At 42.2% G+C, this 19921-nt stretch overlaps 1 protein-coding gene across 2 annotated transcripts in view; it reads right to left on the bottom strand.

Moving 5' to 3' along the window:
- The window catches only part of PGAP2 (post-GPI attachment to proteins 2), a 336523-nt gene that overhangs the window by 52062 nt on the left and 264540 nt on the right, over nt 1-19921 (bottom strand). For both annotated transcript variants that reach the window (XM_044073404.1, XM_044073403.1), the window contains exon 5: nt 16078-16186. In XM_044073404.1, the coding sequence (XP_043929339.1) occupies nt 16078-16186 (109 nt within the window). The remainder of the gene's footprint in view (nt 1-16077; nt 16187-19921) is intronic.

Consider the following 19921-nt stretch of genomic DNA (forward strand, 5'->3'; position numbering starts at 1 on the left):
AATTACACCGCTTCCCAAAAACTAACCTGGCACAATCTAATCTTCTCTTAATAGTGCGTTTGTTAAATCTAGCACAAGAGCGACAGCCAACAACGTCGTGCTCAGGCCCTAAGCAAGGTATACACAAGGTATGGTAATCCCTATGAGGTATCTGTTTCCCACAAGAAATACAGTTATTCACTTTTTATGACATCCGGTAAAATACTGAGGCAAGAAAAAAACAAAATATTCCCCAACGGGGTACTTAGCCAACTTGGATTCGGTCTGAAACTCCGACTTCGGAAAATCTCAGAACGCCAACCTGCACTCGCAAAACTGCTTCTGCATCGGACCATGCGGCAAAAAAGACTGAGGAAATGACGTCGGTCATGCGCATTTGTACTCTGACGTCCTGACGTCAGTCTAATGCGCCTCTGACCGACGTCAGCCTTATACTTTGGTATTCGGGCCGACTGGGACAGCGGACTACCCAATAGTCAGGACTGCAGCAATGTGAGATGAAGAACATCTGGTGTTCCACACCAGAGGTCAGTTCCTCGTTGGTCAGATCCAACCAAAAGCTAATCAGCCTAGACATCCACATCCCACCCCCAGCACCAATTAGGGAAACCATCGTAAAAAACTTCTCAAAAGCCAACTTCACACTTCTTAAGACAGAAGTGGCAAACTTCATGACACCCATGCAGACGGACAATAGAGGTATGACTGCTGAATCCTACACAAATGCACTTTATAAGCACTTACACGAGTGCATGGATCATGCTATCCCTAATAGAACCAAGATGTTATCCTCCAAAAAAAGGAAGCCAATCTGGTGGTCCTCTGCCATAAACAAACTCTACAACAGAAGAAAGAAACTGTTGCAAAAAGAGTAAAATCCCATGACTGGAGGAACTCCCTGGTCAACCTCAGTAAGAAGTTGAGATCCCTCATAAAATCCTCCAAAGCTAGTTACGAAAACAAAATTGCCACTGACTCTAAAGACAACCACAAAGCATTCTATAGCTATGCCAAGAATCTAAACGGGAACACTCAGATCTGCTCTGAGTTACAGCATAATGGCACTAAATATACAGAACCAACTGGTATTGCCAACATCCTAGCAGATAGGTTCAGTGCTAACTTTACCCCCCTCTCACCCCCTAGAGGGCCCATCTGTATACTGGAAGAATGCAAAGTTCCTATAATCACGGCTGCACAGGTAAAAAACACACTCTCCAAAGCCAAGAACACAGCATCCATGGGACCTGACAATATCCCAGGCTGCGTTCTACACGAACTACAGAATGAACTGGCACCCTACCTAAGTACCATGTTCAATCATAGCCTCACCTCAGGCTTTGTACCCACTGAATGGCGCACTGCGACAGTTATCCCACTCCACAAAGGGGGAGCCATGACGGACCCCGGGAACTACCGCCCCATTAGCCTGACGAGCCTGGTCTGCATGGCCATGGAATGTATCATCATGGAACTCATAAACAAAGACATTGGTAATCTCCAAACTCTGGACCCTACTCAGTTTGGATTTGTAAAAGGCAGATCATGTCTCCTAAACCTGATTGACTTCTTTGAAGCAGTCACCAAAGCCATAGATGATGGTAAAATGGTTCACACAGATTATCTAGATCTCGCCAAGGCTTTTGACACCACCCCCCACTCTGGAATTATAGATAAGCTCACTAAACTAGGTATAAACCCCTATGTCATAAGATGGGTTGCCAACTGGCTCACGGACAGAACCCACACTGTGAAAGTAGCGGATCCCAAATCCGACATCAGACCAGTGACAAGTGGAGTACCACAGGGTTCAGTCCTGGGTCCTCTCCTGTTTGGTATCTACTTCTCTGAAGTGCAGGCCAACACAGAAGGTCTTTATTAACAAAGTTTGCAGATGACTGCAAACTAGGAGCCATAATCGAAACTCCTAACAATGTGGACAAACTACAAAAGGGCCTCACTGAGACAGATTCCTGGTGTCAAAGCCATGGCCTGAAGCTCAATGCCAAAAAGTGTATTGTCATCCCCTTTGGTAAAAACTCTGTACCCATGAACTACCACATAGCCGGTAGTCTACTTAATGCTGAAAATGTGATAAGAGACCTTGGGACACAGGTGGACAGTAGTCTCTCCTTTGATAATCACATCGCCACAGTGGTCAGAAAATCCTTCTACGTGGCTCATCTCATCACAAAAGGCTTCTCATCCAGAAAAAAAGAGGTCATTGTTCCCCTCTACTCATCACTCATTAGACCCATTATAGAGTACAACGCCCCTTTTGGTATGTACCTCACAAGACATCTACAACAACTGGAAAGACCACAGAAATACCTCACAAAGAGGATTACTGGCCTCAAACAGATGCCCTATGCAGACCGTCTCAAAAAACTACACTTTACTCCATCGCATATCGCCTACTCAGGGGCGATCTCTGCCTAACATACAAAGCTATGTCAAACCCAGAGCTGCTGGACATGCTCCACTTAAAGAAATCCCAATCCCTCCGAGCTACACGCTCTAGGGACCTTAACCTTGTCACCACAATAAACAGAACATGCTGGAGGGATAGATTCCTGTCCCAGAGACTTCCCAGACTCTGGAACAGACTACCTATCTATGTCAAACAGAGCTCCTCATTAGCACTCTTCAAGAAAAATCTTGATGATTGGATGGGAAATGGGAAATTCACCCCGGGGATCACTTCTGTGGCTCTGCTCGACAGGGGCATAGGAAAATAATTTTTCTTGGGTGGCGAAAGCCAGGGTACATTTTTTGGCTAGGCTTGTATGGGCCCTAGGGCCGATAGCCTAGTACTTACCTATGAACCAGTGACCATGGCCCTTGAAGAAGTATCGACACAGTCATAAACACATTTTAAACGAGTTGTGACCTGTAAAATGGAAGAAATTAAACCATTTTAAAGCAGATTTTTCCTCACAAGAAGAAAACTATTTGAGCCTGCCATTTCAAAACTATGACAATTAAAGCTGCAGAAGCATACACTTTTAGCCTTTTTAGGAGCAGGAGGCTGTCAGGAAAAAGTACAGTTTTGTACCTACCATAAATGTAGATGTCCGAGAGGTATGCCTCTGCAGTCCTAACAAATGGGTTGTCCTGGCCTCAGGCAGCCCTTCGGTCGGCCGGATTCCAAAGTCTGGTCTGGCCTCGGCTGATGTCGCACTTCACCCGACGTCATAGCTGCAGTCCAGCGGGTATAAAGGCATCAGCCGACGCCATTTTCCTCAGTGTTTCTTGCCCCAGATGCCAGGTGCCCTCTAGGAAGGCTAAATTTGGACAAATGCAAATGTTTCCAAACAATAGAGAGCAAAAAGAAATAAACATGTATATACATATATACAAACAAATACACCATAATAGATTCCCCCAGCTAGCTTCAAGATGGGCAAATACCCTAGGAGTACCACAGAGGGGAAGGAGGGTGGGTAATCCTGACTGCAGATGCATACCTCTCGGACATCTACATTTATGGTAGGTACAAAACTGTACTATGTCCTTCAAGGATGCATCTGCAGTCCTAACAAATGGGTAGAATACCATAGCCAAACTGGGGGAGGAGGCACTAAAGATTTATGGTGTGGTTAAGATCCCTTGTAAAACAGCAGTGGCAAAACCTGCTCGGGATCTGGAGTATAAAGGTAGATTGTAATGCTTGGCAAATGTATGCACGGAGCTCCAAGTAGCAGCCTCTAAAATGTCTTTGGTAGCCACTCCTCGTAAGAAAGCTGTAGTAGTGGCTGTAGCCCTTGTGGAGTGAGGTCTGATGTTTTCTGGAGTTGCCTTTCCATGAAAAGAGTAACAAAATCTAATGCAATTTCCTATCCATTTTGAGATTGTTTGTTTTGAAATTGCTTTTCCTTCCATTCCTGTTGCATATGCTACCAGAAGCTGGTCAGTCTTTCTATTGTTCTTGGTTCTGTCCAGGTAGTAGCGCAATTGTCTGTGTACATCCAAGGTATGCAGCAATCTTTCCCCCCCCTGTTCTGCGGGTTGGGGAAGAATGTTGGTAGGTGTATTGCTTGGTTTAATGATACCCTGGAGACCACCTTTGGCATAAAGGTAGGATTAGTTCTCATGGACACTCTATCCTGATGGAAGATAAGGAAGGGCTGTACTGCCATTAAAGCCTGTAATTCAGAAACCCGTCTAGCTGAAGTGATTGCAAGCAGGAATGCAGTCTTCCAGGATAAGTACTGTAATTCTGCTGTTGCTGCTGGTTCAAAAGGGGGGAGTGTCAACTTTTCTAAGACAAAGTTCAAGTCCCATGTAGGCAATGGTGGTTTCCTTGGTGGCTTTACATTTTTAATTCCTCTGAGAAACTGCCTGATTAGAGGTTGAGAAAAGACTGGAGGGTCCATGTTGTATGCTGCTGAAATTGCTGATGCATGAATCTTAATGGAGGAGTAAGACAGGCCATTGTGGAAAAGCTCTGCTAAATATTCCAGGATGTTAGCTATGTTTGCCAGTGATGCATCTACCCCTTTTGTTGCACTCCAAATGAGATATCTTTTCCATTTTGCTGAATAAGTTTTTCTTGTTGAGGGTCTGCGAGCCTCCAGGATAATGTCTTTAACCCTTTGTGATAAATCTGGGTTATTTTTCCTTATGTAATGTTCCAAGCAGCTAGCTGTAGAGTTTTCAAGCTTGGATGCAGGATTTTGAAGTTGTTCTGTGTTAGCAGAAGAGGTAGTAGGGGTAGAGGCCATGCATGTTCCCAGGAGATACTCCTCAGTAGCGGGTACCAATGTTGCCTCGGCCAGTCTGGAGCTATCAAGATGATCCTCGGGTGATCTTCTTTGATCTTCAGTAGCACTTTGTGCATCAAAGGAAGAGGTGGGAATGCATATGCTGTCAGGTTTTCCCAACTGAAGGATAGGGAGTCCACCTTCCAAGCGAGTGGGTGGTATGTCCTTGTGCAGAATTTTTTCAATTGATGGTTGTGTGGGGATGCGAACAGGTCTATTTCTGGCAGTCCCCATTTCCTTGTGATGGTTTGAAAGATATCTGGATGCAGCATCCATTCGTGGGCATCCGTAGTGGTTCTGCTTAAGATGTCTGCTAGTATATTTTCTTTTCCTGGCACAAATATGGCCTGGAGCTGAATGTTGAGGCTCAGGGCCGCATTCCAGAGGTCCATTGCCATCCGGCATAGAGGATATGAATGTGTGCTTCCCTGCTTGTTGATATACCACATAACTGTGGTGTTGTCTGTCCTTATCAGCAATTGACCCTATTGAAGAAATGGTCCGAATGTCTGAATTGCCTGTTTTACTGCCAGCATCTCTTTTTGATTTATGTGTAAGTTCATCTGGTCTTGAGTCCATAAGCCTTGAATGCACTTGTCCACCATGTGCGCGCCCCAACCTAGGTCTGAGGCGTCCGTGGTGATAGTCTGGCTTGGGAGAGGCCTGTGGAAGGGCAGTCCTTTGTTCAATTGACAGGCCTGGGCCCACCACTGGAATTCCTGTTTCAGGCATGGAATTATTGGAATTTGGGCTTCTAGGCTGTGTTTGTGCTGAGACCATAAATTCCTCAGGTACCATTGTAACTTCCTCATATGTAGTCTGGCATGTGGTACTAATATTATGCAGGATGCCATGTAACCCAGGGCTTGCAGGATTTTCCTTGCTGCAAGCTGGTTCTGCGTTGCTAATGCCATGAAATAAAGTGGCAGCTGCCTTTGTTTTTCTGCTGTGAGGAATGCCATCTGGTTTGATGTGTCCTGTTCTGCACCCAGGAAGGTTATCCTTTGGGATGGTATCAGTCTTGACTTTTTTGTGTTGACTGTGTATCCCAGGGCTTGTAGCAGGTGAATAACTTTTGTCAAATCTTTTGTTATTTTGTCTTTGGTGTCCGCTTGTAACAGGCAGTCGTCCAAGTAAGGATAAATTTGAATTCCCTGAAGCCTGCAATGAGCAATTACTGATGTCAGGAATTTCGTGAATACTCTGGGCGCAGTAGATAAGCCAAAAGGCAATGCTGAGAATTGATAATGCTCTGATCCTGCAAGGAATCTGAGGTATCTTCTGCAATTTGGTCGTATGGGGACGTGCAGGTATGCCTCCTTGAGATCCAGAGTCACCAGCCAAGACTCCTTGCCCAGCATGGGAAGAAGTTGCTGTAGGGTCAGCATTTTGAATTTTGGTACGATGAGATATGTGTTTAGAGCGGACAGGTCGAGGATAGGTCTCCATTGGTTTTCCTTTCTTGGTACCAGGAAAAGTCTTGAATAAAATCCTTGTCCTTGTTCCATAGGCGGTACCCTTTCTATAGCTCTTAACCTTAGTAAGTGGTCTATTTGCTGTAGAGCGTTTGTTATTTGGTTTGGAGGCAGGTTTGGCATTCCTCTCTTCCTTGGAAGAGTATGGAAGTGAAACCTGTAGCCTTTGTCTATTGTCTGTAAAATCCATTTGTCTCTTGTAATATAATGCCAATTTGCTGAAAATAAGGCTAATTTTCCACCTAAGGGTGCTCCCAGTTGTTCCCTGGTAGGCGGTTTCAGAGCCAAGTCACTGTGAATGTCCTGTGGAAGTGGTAGTGGCTGGATCTGTGGCAGTACTCCTCTGGCTGTTAGGCTGCCACTGGTGTCCCCTGTAGGCACCTCTGGATTGTCCTCTGCCTCTAGGGCGTCTATTCCTGCTTCTCTGTGCTCGGGTGGCGTCTGGAAAGGACCAATTCTTGGAAGGCCAGTTTCTACTAAACCTCGGAGGCTGGACCTGTAAGAAATCCTTGACTGTCTGGACAGATTTAGCTTTTTCTTCCACCTTCTTCAACACTTGTTGTGCAGGGGAACCAAACAAACTGTGCTTTTCCAAGGGAGCATCTAGAAGCTTTGCCTTTACATGGTCTGGTAAGGATTGCTCTTTTAACCATGTATGCCTTCTGATCACTGTACCAGTCATAGCTGATCTAAAGGAAGCCTCCAGTGCATCATAGCCGCATTTTAAGGAATGATTACTGACCTGCTGAGTGTTATGCACCAAATCCTGAAGGGACTTACGGTCTAAAGGCTCAGGCGAGGAAAGTTTTTTAGTGAGCTGATCTAACAGGAATTCCTGATACTGAATCATGTGGAATTGACAGTTTAAGGCCCTAGCCGAAAGAGTAGCAGAAGTATAAACTTTTTTACCCCATCTCTCCAATGCCCTAGATTCTCTTTCAGAGGGGAGGGGGTTTCTGGCAGAGGCTGCTGCTACAGCTTTGGGGCCTTGTGAAATAGTTTCAGGATCTGCAATAGGAGCCTTATACAAATGATAATGTGTGTCCGGAACCCTGTAGTATCTGTCGGGCTTAGCAGGGGCTGGAGGAAGAGAGTCAGGGGCAGTACAAGCATCATTAAATGCATCATCCACAACTGTAAGTACTGGAGGAATAGCTAAGGGCCTATGCTGTGGTAAATGCAAAAAGGTCCTAAGCCTCTTCCTTGAGTCTGAAAAATCCTGGCCCTGCCATTGAAATTGTTCCCTCATAGCGTGCAAGGTTTCCCCAAAAGAAAATTCCTGAGGAGGAGAGGCAGAAGGTATGGAATCCTCTGCATCAGAGTCCTCATAAGGAGAATAAGGGCCTTCTGGAGGATTTGCATTTTCTGAATCATCAGAGGAGTAATCTGAAGAAACTGGCTCAGGGGGGTCTGCTCTAGGCCTCTTCTCTGGAGGTGGGTGACAGGCCCTGTCAGGGTGAGACTGGGTTCCCCTGATCAAAGAAATGAGATCCTCTGCTAGACTAAGCATTTGGGTACTAGAGCTAGGCTTGTGAGAGGGGGTCTTAGCAGGCACGGCCTTAGAAGATTTAGCTGCTTTGGCCCTGGCAAAAGCCTTAATTGACATGGATGCAGGGGGCCTAGCAGCTCCACGTGCTGGAGTAGATACATCAAAGAGGATAGTATCTGATAAGTCCTGAGAAACTGTAAGAGCAGGTGGAATTTCCGTAGCAGATTCAGCCCTGCTGGAAGAGGCCTTGGTGGAAGGAGGCATGCTTTCGGCCGAAGGAAGAACCTCGGACTCGGTTTCAGCTGAAACCGAGACACTCACGGTTGGCTTAACCGCGGTTTCGGCCGAAACCGCGGACCGCGAGTGTCGGTCCTTTTCCTTACGCTTTTTAGTTAATTGCGAAGTCGGAGTCTCCGACGGCATGATATAAGCAAAAGCAGAGCCGAAAAACTCCTCTGCAAACTCCGACCGATGTCTAAGTGTTCGTCGGTTGAAGGAAGCACAGGCTAGACAAGCTGCTACGTCGTGGTCTGGGCCTAAACAAGGTAGGCAGTAAGAGTGGAAATCTTTATGAGGTATTTGTTTCCCACAAGTTAAACAGTTATTCACTTTTTCTGACATCGGCTGAGGCAAGAAAGAGTCCCCAACGGGGTACTTAGCTTTTTAGAAGTCTTCGGTAGTAGTAATCTCTGGTTCTGACCGAACGGCACTTGCGAACAGCTTCTGCTTCGGGCGCCATGCGGCAAGAAAGACTGAGGAAAATGGCGTCGGCTGATGCCTTTATACCCGCTGGACTGCAGCTATGACGTCGGGTGAAGTGCGACATCAGCCGAGGCCAGACCAGACTTTGGAATCCGGCCGACCGAAGGGCTGCCTGAGGCCAGGACAACCCATTTGTTAGAACTGCAGATGCATCCTTGAAGGACATCTGCAGGCAGTAACACACAAATGTACTACTTCACAGTATTGTCTGAGGGAATGAGAAGTTTCAGGTTCTCCCACTGAAAACACTGACACATTTCTGGAAACAGTTTCGGAGAAAGAGAACCTCCCACAGGGAGAATCTGATCCTGTACACTCCTCTCAGTCTGAATCAGAAATCTGAGGAGAAAACCCTGCACCTGTCTCTTCATCTTCCTGACCACACTTAGAATATTTAATCTGTTCAGGAAAAGAGGCATCCCCTCTTTCTTTTACCAGAAATCAACTTATAAGAAGGATCAATAGCCTGACTTAAACCCTGAGCCAAATCTAGTAAACTACTCTTGTCTAGAGAAATATGAGGAGGAGGAGGAAGAGTAGATGCATGTTTAGTTTTCAGTTTAATTTTGACGGGAAAAAATGGGGCCAACAAATCTGTTAATAGATTATTTTTTTCTCACAAAAACAAAATAAAAAGCACTTAAATACACTTTGCCAAAAAGTAAAATAAATACAATTTCTCCACAGAAAAAAATGGTTTTCAATTACTTAACAACTGACAGGAAAATGTGTGCTCTTATTTAAAAGTACAGTTAAAACACAAACTCCTTGATTAAAAATAAGTTTCTTAAGCAGGAAAGCACATTTAAACAATAGATCTTTTAAGTGGAAGCTTTTTCCCCAAATCCCCAAATCAGACTTATCTGCACAGCAAAGAAACAGCACAAGCAGGCTGTCAATCCTTGAAAGCCACACAGGAGCACTCTTGTCAACAGCAGGAAAGCTCCAACAGGCTTGAGACTGCTCAGCTCGAGCTGTCGGATGGTTTGGATGAAGGTGTCCTGAAGCTTTGGAAGCTGGCTGGCAGTTACATCCTTGGCAGTATATAACCCATACAGCTAAGGTTACTGCAGCAGTGATTACTGACAAGCATCACCCAGAATACTTGCAGCTTTAGGTGTGCTGCAACTGCAAGCATGTTCTAGGTGAACACCTGTGGGCCTGTGGTAAAAATGAACAGCAATGACTGGAATTCATGACGGTCTCCTAGTCAAAAGTGGAGATACCTTCAGAATTGCTTTGCAATCTTTACATGTAGTTAAGCATCCTGAAAGTCCAGTCTCCCTCATGTAGGAGTGGAATGATTGACTGCACTTGCCCACCTGTCTTCTTTATGTGGAGACACAGCCTGCTGAAATTTAGAATGAGCCTGAAATCCTTGGTCTTTTTTGGTACTAAAAATAATCTGAAATAGACTCTGGATCCTTTCTAGTCAGGTATGACCTCTTGAATTGCTCTTTTTTGTAGGAACTGAGAAATCTCTCAAGTTGCTGTTCATTTTTAGCCGAGCAGAACATCTACAAGGGGCACTTTATTTTTGTATTTTGTATGGGGATAGAAATGAATAGACTCTGTGTGTCAGGTCCCCTTCTAATGTTATCATTTCCATGATCTTTTGATCATTCCAAAGGTGGAGTCTTCGGTGAGAGGAGGTGCAAAGGGATCAAGGTTTGGTCTGGTGTTAGTGATTCCATGAGGAATCAATGTGTCTCCTTCTACACTGACATTTTCTGCAAATCTTGAGGGTTGGGGGAATAGTCCAAGGTACAAAAAGTATTCCTGGGACCTTGATGTTGACCTTGAGTTCAAGGTACTCTGAGCTGGGCTGTCCTTGGGACTGAAGATGTCAGCTGAAAGTCTCTGAGGGACTGGTGCTTGAACGGTGCATCCAAAACTAAGATCATGCCTGTCCTCCTTTTACTGACATGTGATGATCCTTTCAAACAGATGAAACATATAGGCCAAACTTGAGGGCATCAAGGAAGCTCCAGGTGGAGCCACCGCCATCTCTCCATCTCCAAGGAAGATGAGGCAAGCAAAACAAATCTGCATATCCCTGATGCTGATGGGATACTTGGGTCTGAGAGTGAGGTAAGACCTGCTTGTAAAGTATCGAAGACCCTAGTGCCATAAATGGATGTGAACAGGTTAGTACCATGGGAGGCTCTGTGTTAGATGCATGGTTAGTGTAGACAGGAGCTGTGTCATCATTGTTGACTGTGGAAATCCAGGACAGATTTCAGTTCTGAAAGTGCTTTTACTGAGGTGGATACTGGTGAACGACAGCGATGCAGGAGATAGTGGCTGGCCTGGCCTATCTACTCTAGGTGTAGTGGGGGGTGGAATGAAACCCAAGTCTATCTGAGCTTTCACAAATGCCCTCATCTTTCAATCCCAGTCTGTGTCACCTACACTCCCAGGTTGTGAATATACGAGATGAAACTGAGGGAAATCTGGAGCCCAAAAAACTTACCTCTCCATGGACTTCCTTGGAGTGCCTTTTCTTGGAGGTCTATTGTGAATTACTATGGTCTTGGTTTTGACAAGACATTGACACAGAAGGTTTACAAGGTGGCAGATTTGAAACAAATTAGAGCTGCAAATGGGAGAACCTAGAAAAGCTTAGTCATTTTACGAAACGGAGAAAAGGACCAACAAAAATGCAAGTGTCTCTTCCTCCTACTGTTTGATTCCTTTCCTTGCCTTTTTCTTACTCTTTCAGTCTCTCTCTCTCTCTATTTTTTCTGTGGTTTTGGTCTCCGGTTGCTGAGAAGGAGAATTTTCGTCAGTGTCTCCCACTGTGGAAAGGAGAGGGCCATTAAGAATTAACTTATTTCACTGTCAATAAGTGGACAAAGTCTTTAAAATGTACAAATGTCACACTGGGACTTAAGGTGTCTCAGGCACACTATGCATTGTTTATGTACATCCTGAGGAAGAATGTTGTGTCCGCATTTGGTGGACTTCTTTAAAAATCAAAGCCTTCACTATTACCAAAACTGGAGAGTGGTTAAGTTATAAAATACTCAAACTATTTTTGAGAGGAGGGGGAAAAAACAGAAAACAAGGAAAAACCTGTGACAGGATAGTGGAGGAAAAAGTCAATGGATCGCTAGTAAGCCATAACTCTGGGCTGAGGTTAAGTAGGCCTCTATAGAAATGAAGCAGGGAAGAGTTTTGGAACTATGAAAGTTATCAAAATCTGAAAAAAAAAGGTAAAAACTTTTATGACAGAGAGCTAAGGCTATCTCAGAATTCAAAGCGGAGGGCAACAAATCATTTAACTTTCCAAATGAAGAAAATACAGTTGTGTAAGCTGCATTTACCATAATGGATGTTTGAATTCCCCCTACTTCTGCATATAGTTTGCTGTTGGGATACAAAGCTTTTGCTCAGTGTTTTTTAGAGGTTCTGGATAAGTATGCACTTCCTCTGTTTATTATAAGCAAGAAGGTTTTGACGTTGTCTACACTAACTGCTGGGTTTCCACCAAACAGCTAGCCAAGGTGTGGGAAGGCGCCAGAACTTTGTGAAGCTGGCTGGTTGTTGTATTCTACGCAGGGTACAGGGCATATATAGCCAAAGGGCTACTGCAGCAGTGAGAATGATTAACATCAGCTTATACACAGTGACAATTTGCACAGCAAGTACTTTATATTATTAAGGCTAATTAGCGAATACAGTGCAAGTACCTGAGCAAGAAATGTTAGGGCTTTTCACACTGCTGATGAACATTGGTCACATTATAATGCAAGAGTGGAACTTTACTCTGCTGCTAATAATTAAATTGAGAAAAAAAAGTTGCAGTGCTGTTTTATTTGATGGGTGCCACATCATACAGACTACCGTTGTTACACAACAACCGAAAAACATCCATCGAATCATTCAAGACCTAGTACTGTTGTTACACAACAGCCGAAAAACATCCACCGAATCATTCAATACCAAGCACCGTTGTTACACAACAACCGAAAAACATCCATCGAATCATTCAATACCTAGTACTGTTGTTACACAACAACCGAAAAACATCCATCGAATCATTCAATACCTAGTACTGTTGTTACACAACAAGCGAAAAACATCTATCGAATCATTCAATACCTAGTACTGTTGCTACACAACAAGCGAAAAACATCCATCGAATCATTCAATACCTAGTACCGTTGTTACATAACAAGCGAAAATCATCCATCGAATCATTCAATACCTAGTACCGTTGTTACACAACAAGCGAAAAATATCCATCGAATCATTCAATACCTGGTACTGTTGTTACACAACAAGTGAAAAACATCCATCGAATCATTCAATACCTAGTACCATTGTTACACAACAAGCGAAAAACATCCATCGAATTATTCAATACCTAGTACTGCTGTTACACAACAAGTGAAAAACATCCATCGAATCATTCAATACCTAGTACTGTTGTTAACACAACAACCGAAAAACATCCATCGAATCATTCAATACCTAGTACTGTTGTTACACAACAAGTGAAAAACATCCATCGAATCATTCAATACCTAGTACTGTTGTTACACAACAAGCGAAAAACATCCATCGAATCATTCAATACCTACTACCGTTGTTACACAACAAGCGAAAAACATCCATAGAATCATTCAATACCTAGTACCGTTGTTACACAACAACTGAAAAACATCCATCGAATCATTCAATACCTAGTACTGCTGTTACACAACAACCGAAAAACATCCATCAAATCATTCAATACCTAGTACCGTTGTTTACACAACAAGCGAAAAACATCCATCGAATCATTCAATACCTAGTACTGTTGTTACACAACAAACGAAAAACATCCATTGAATCATTCAATACCTAGTACCGTTGTTACACAACAAGCGAAAAACATCCATCGAATCATTCAATACCTAGTACCGTTGTTACACAACAAGCGAAAAACATCCATCGAATCATTCAATACCTAGTACCGTTGTTACACAACAAGCGAAAAACATCCATCGAATCATTCAATACCTAGTACTGCTGTTACACAACAACCGAAAAACATCCATCACCTAGTATTGTTGTTACACAACAAGCGAAAAACATCCATCGAATCATTCAATACCTAGTACTGTTGTTACACAACAAGCGAAAAACATCCATCGAATCATTCAATACCTAGTACTGTTGTTACACAACAAGCGAAAAACATCCATCGAATCATTCAATACCTAGTACTGTTGTTACAAAACAAAAGCGAAAAACATCCATCGAATCATTCAATACCTAGTGCTGTTGTTACACAACAAGCGAAAAACATCCATCGAATCATTCAATACCTAGTGCTGTTGTTACACAACAAGCAAAAAACATCCATCGAATCATTCAATACCTAGTACTGTTGTTACACAACAAACGAAAAACATCCATCGAATCATTCAATACCTAGTACTGTTGTTACACAACAAGCGAAAAACATCCATCAAATCATTCAATACCTAGTACTGTTGTTACACAACAAGCGAAAAACATCCATCGAATCATTCAATACCTAGTACTGTTGTTACAAAACAAGCGAAAAACATCCATCGAATCATTCAATACCTAGTACTGTTGTTACACAACAAGCGAAAAACATCCATCAAATCATTCAATACCTAGTACTGTTGTTACACAACAAGCGAAAAACATCCATCGAATCATTCAATACCTAGTACTGTTGTTACAAAACAAGCGAAAAACATCCATCGAATCATTCAATACCTAGTACTGTTGTTACACAACAAGCGAAAAACATCCATCGAATCATTCAATACCTAGTACTGTTGTTACACAACAAGCGAAAAACATCCCTCGAATCATTCAATACCTAGTATTGTTGTTACACAACAAGCGAAAAACATCCATCGAATCATTCAATACCTAGTACTGTTGTTACACAACAAGCGAAAAACATCCATCGAATCATTCAATACCTAGTACTGCTGTTACACAACAAGCGAAAAACATCCATCGAATCATTCAATATCTAGTACTGTTGTTACACAACAAGCGAAAAACATCCATCGAATCATTCAGTACCTAGTACTGTTGTTACACAACAAGCGAAAAACATCCATCGAATCATTCAATACCTAGTACTGTTGTTACACAACAAGCGGAAAACATCCATCGAATCATTCAATACCTAGTACTGTTGTTACACAAGTGAAAAACATCCATCGAATCATTCAATACCTAGTACTGTTGTTACACAACAAGCGAAAAACATCCATCGAAACATTCAATACCTAGTACTGTTGTTACACAACAAGCGAAAAACATCCATCGAATCATTCAATACCTAATACTGTTGTTACACAACAAGCGAAAAACATCCATCGAATCATTCAATACCTAGTACTGTTGTTACACAACAAGCGAAAAACATCCATAGAATCATTCAATACCTAGTACTGTTGTTACACAACAACCGAAAAACATCCATCGAATCATTCAATACCTAGTACTGTTGTTACACATCAAGCGAAAAACATCCATCGAATCATTCAATACCTAGTACTGTTGTTACACAACTGAAAAACATCCATCGAATCATTCAATACCTAGTACTGTTGTTACACAACAACAGAAAAACATCCATCAACTCATTCATTACCTAGTAAATATCTCTCAAAATTAATGGAGCACAAAATCATTTGTAACTGCAGAATGAGTTATAATAATGTAAGACAACATACATTCGAAAGAAAAGAGCATCTGTATACGTGACACAACTCTACAGACAAACACAACAATCTCACTTCAGAGTGGGACTGTAGCATGCAGCATTTATTTTATTTACTTACTCACTTGTGTTGATCCAGCTAGCCCCACTAAACAAGTGCCTACTTCCAGATTAACTGAAGTGGTTTTTATACAAATGGGGACTCTGGCTAAGAGAAACGGAAAAGTTCCCCACTCTTTCAGGAATGCCAGTGGATCTTCTGCATCTGTCTCTGCTATCACTACTAATCTGGACATAGTTCTATATTACTGGGATAGGTTACTGCTCAGACCTGCCAAACGACTGATGACCTGACAATGACTAATTAATAATGTATAAATACAGATAAAATGTTTTCATGCCCTTTGATGCAGCCAAAAGTTTGGAAAACACCTCAGATTTGTAGCTACAGGACAAATGAAATAATCCAAATGAGAGAATACAGGTAGCCAGGTATGGCTGAATCTTACAGTCTCATTTAAATTCCCCACAAAATCCAAGAAGAGAACTAGATCTACAGGAGTTTTAATTCAAGACAATGTGGCTTGCCAGTTACATCAGTGAACTACTGTCACAACACAAACCTGTTTCAGATTTACTGTAAGACTTTTCATTCCCATGGCCTGCTAACCATACGTCCTTCTGTAATGATTCAGAACATTTTCCCTGGTAGGGCAACAACATGTTGTGGAAGACCAACATCCAGGCGGCCATCTGGGTTCTTTATTTTAAGTTCTTAACCCCTACCCTAGGCAACTACACAATGCCTTCCACTGAGGGCATGCACATTCTCATATACACATAATCTTCCAAGCAAGTAGCAGATAGGCAAGGCTTTCTTCTTACCTCCAGGCTTACAGTACCAGTTGTGCCAAAAATACACACACACAGAAATCAGGAATGCTGTCAAGTTAAAGATGAAGATACGACATTTCCAGTAATAGGAGGTACGCTCCTGAAATAAATACACAGCAAATGGTCAGAAATCCTGAACAGATTAACTTTCTTCTAAAAAAAAAGCACACTGATGAAACCAAAGACAGCCCCAGAAATACTGACGAAAATATGACAACTGTAGTTTACTGAATCTGCTGAGTTATATCACGACTGTAGTTTACTGAATGTGCTGAGTTAGATCACGACTGTAGTTTACTGAATCTGCTGAGTTATATCACAACTGTAGTTTACTGAATCTGCTGAGTTATATCACGACTGTAGTTTACTGAATCTGCTGAGTTATATCACAAGTGTAGTTTACTGAATCTGCTGAGTTATATCACAAGTGTAGTTTACTGAATCTGCTGAGTTATATCACGACTGTAGTTTACTGAATCTGCTGAGTTATATCACAACTGTAGTTTACTGAATCTGCTGAGTTATATCACGACTGTAGTTTACTGAATCTGCTGAGTTATATCACAAGTGTAGTTTACTGAATCTGCTGAGTTATATCACGACTGTAGTTTACTGAATCTGCTGAGTTATATCACGACTGTAGTTTACTGAATCTGCTGAGTTATATCACGACTGTAGTTTACTGAATCTGCTGAGTTACATCACGACTGTAGTTTACTGAATCTGCTGAGTTATATCACAAGTGTAGTTTACTGAATCTGCTGAGTTATATCACGACTGTAGTTTACTGAATCTGCTGAGTTATATCACGACTGTAGTTTACTGAATCTGCTGAGTTATATCACAAGTGTAGTTTACTGAATCTGCTGAGTTATATCACAAGTGTAGTTTACTGAATCTGCTGAGTTATATCACAAGTTTAGTTTACTGAATCGGCTGAGTTATATCACAGCTGTAGTTTACTGAATCTGCTGAGTTATATCACGACTGTAGTTTACTGAATCTGCTGAGTTATATCACAAGTGTAGTTTACTGAATCTGCTGAGTTATATCACAAGTGTAGTTTACTGAATCTGCTGAGTTATATCACAACTGTAGTTTACTGAATCTGCTGAGTTATATCACGACTGTAGTTTACTGAATCTGCTGAGTTATATCACAAGTGTAGTTTACTGAATCTGCTGAGTTATATCACAAGTGTAGTTTACTGAATCTGCTGAGTTATATCACAAGTGTAGTTTACTGAATCTGCTGAGTTATATTACAAGTGTAGTTTACTGAATCTGCTGAGTTATATCACAAGTGTAGTTTACTGAATCTGCTGAGTTATGCAGTGAGCTCTTTCAGCAGCTACACTAACCACCCCGAATCCATTCTTTCATCCATTCGTTCCTGTCAAACTGGAACTCTTTTTGTGTTTATATATGACTTTCTAGCAGCAAGACAACCTGCTGCTAGAAAGTCATATATAAACAAATGGAAAATATGTTCTAATTGATGCAAAGACAAGAACAATGACCTTGTTAAATTAACAGTTTGGCAAAAAAAAAAAAAAAAGAAAAGGGCTGGCAATTAGCAGTTGCCAACACATGCTAGTCCAGCATAATTACAGGCGAGCACCTAAAGTCTTCTGCTTGCTCATTAATATTAACGTTGTAAATATGACTGCGTTATCAAAGACTTCCATGCTTGGAAGCAGTTTTTAAAACTTCTTTTTCTAAAAATGGTGTGAAAAAAAAAATTTTTTTTAACTAAAAAAAATGTTTGCATGTATAAAGATGCATGCAAGCGCTTTTTTTGTACAGAAACATTTCTCTCATTTAAACATGGCCTTAAATCTAGGATCACCAAAAAACTTAAATGGGGAATGAGAGGCAACAGGTTGTGAAGACAGAACATTTTGAACATGGGAACTGCCACAAACTGTTGGAAAGATCTAGAACCGGACTTCATGCAGCTTCTTTCCTTGGTACCAAATACATTCCTGAATAAAAACCTTCTCCCAAGAAGGAGGAGGCACTTCTAACGCCTCCTGAGTCGGCAAATGTTGAATGACAGAGGGAAAAGTTTAATCTGGTGTATGAGCAGGAAGAGATTCACACTGCCATCTGCATCCATGAACACATTTGTCTGAGGCCATCTGCTGCCAAAGCAAGAAGGAAATGGAGATTCAGATGTTTGTGAAGGGTGGAAGCCTTGCCAGGGTGGGGGACGGGGGTTGAAAAAGTACAGTTTTGTACCTACCATAAATGTAGATGTTCGAAGATCCACATTGCTGCAGTCCTTACTTATGGGGTAGTCTGCTGTCCTCGGTCGGCCCGAATACCAAAGTATTAGGCTGACGTCGGTCACAGGCGCTGAGATCTGACGTCAGAGCGTCAGGGTATAAAAGCGCATGACCGACGTCATATCCTCAGTCTTTTCTTGCCCCAGATGTCAGAAGGCCCCAAAAAGAAAGGCCACAGCCAAAAAACAGCATACCTCCCAAAAGCATGCCTAACAACAACCACCACCCAAACCATATAACCATGCCAAACTACAGTGGGGAAGGAGGGAGGGTAAATTGGACTGCAGCAATGTGGATCTTCGAACATCTACATTTATGGTAGGTACAAAACTGTACTATGTTCTTCATCTCACATTGCTGCAGTCCTTACTTATGGGTAGAATCCCAAAGCAACGGGAGAGGGAGGATGGAAACATCATAAAGCATTAGGGGCTGCTAAAATGCCCTGTAATATTGCAGTGGCAAATCCAGCCCTAGACTTAGAATAAAGAGGAAGGTGGTAATGTTTAGAAAAAGTATGTACTGAACTCCAAGTAGCTGCTTCCAAAATATCTTTTGTAGCTACCCCCCTTAGAAAGGCAGTAGACGTGGCAGTAGCTCTAGTGGTATGAGGTCTGATTCCAGCCGGAATCTCCTTGCCATGATGGGAATAACGGAAAGAAATACAAAACCCAATCCATTTAGAAATAGTTTGATTAGAAACAGGTTTACCCTGAGAACCCAAAGCAAAAGAAACAAACAACTGCTGAGACTGTCTGAACTCCTTGGTTCTGCTCAAATAATAACGCAACTGCCTGTGAATGTCCAAAGTATGCAAAATCTTCTCCCCTTTATTTTGGGGGTTTGCATAAAAAGTAGGCAAATGAATAGTTTGGTTTAAGGCCACACTAGAAACCACTTTAGGCATAAAGGAAGGATTAGTACGCAAAGATACCCTATCCTTATGAAAAATCAGGAAAGGCTCTACTGCCATAAGGGCCTGTAACTCAGAAACCCTTCTTGCAGAGGTAATGGCCAACAAAAAAGCAGTTTTCCATGACAAATACTTTAACTCGGCCGTAGCTGCAGGCTCAAAAGGTTGTAGAGTAAGTTTTTCCAACACAAAATTGAGATCCCAAGCCGGAGTAGGAGCTCTACGTGGGTCTTATGCTCTTTGCCCCTCTAAGAAATTGCTTAAACACAGGATGAGAGAATAAAGGAGGGTCACAGTCATAGTGAGCAGAAATGGCAGCAGCATGAATCTTTATAGAGGAGAAAGACAAACCTTTGTCCAATAACTCAGTAAGATATTGAAGAGAAGCACTTAAATTAGGCCTGGAAATATCAAAGTCTTTCGCTTTGCTCCAAATAAAAAATCTCCTCCATTTATCAGCGTAAACTTTCCTTGTACTAGGCCTTCTGGCCTCCAAAATAACATTCAAAACTTGTTGTGGAAGCTGAGACCCTCCAGGGTCTAAAACAGAATATGCCAGGCTGTTAGATGCAGAGACTGAATCCTGACATTGAGGAAATGATTGCCCTCCTGAGACAAAAGATGCGGAATCAAAG

The sequence above is a fragment of the Protopterus annectens genome, chromosome 5.part1, assembly GCF_019279795.1.
Source record: "Protopterus annectens isolate FY-2018-M chromosome 5.part1, PAN1.0, whole genome shotgun sequence".
Classification (NCBI taxonomy): domain Eukaryota; kingdom Metazoa; phylum Chordata; order Ceratodontiformes; family Protopteridae; genus Protopterus; species Protopterus annectens.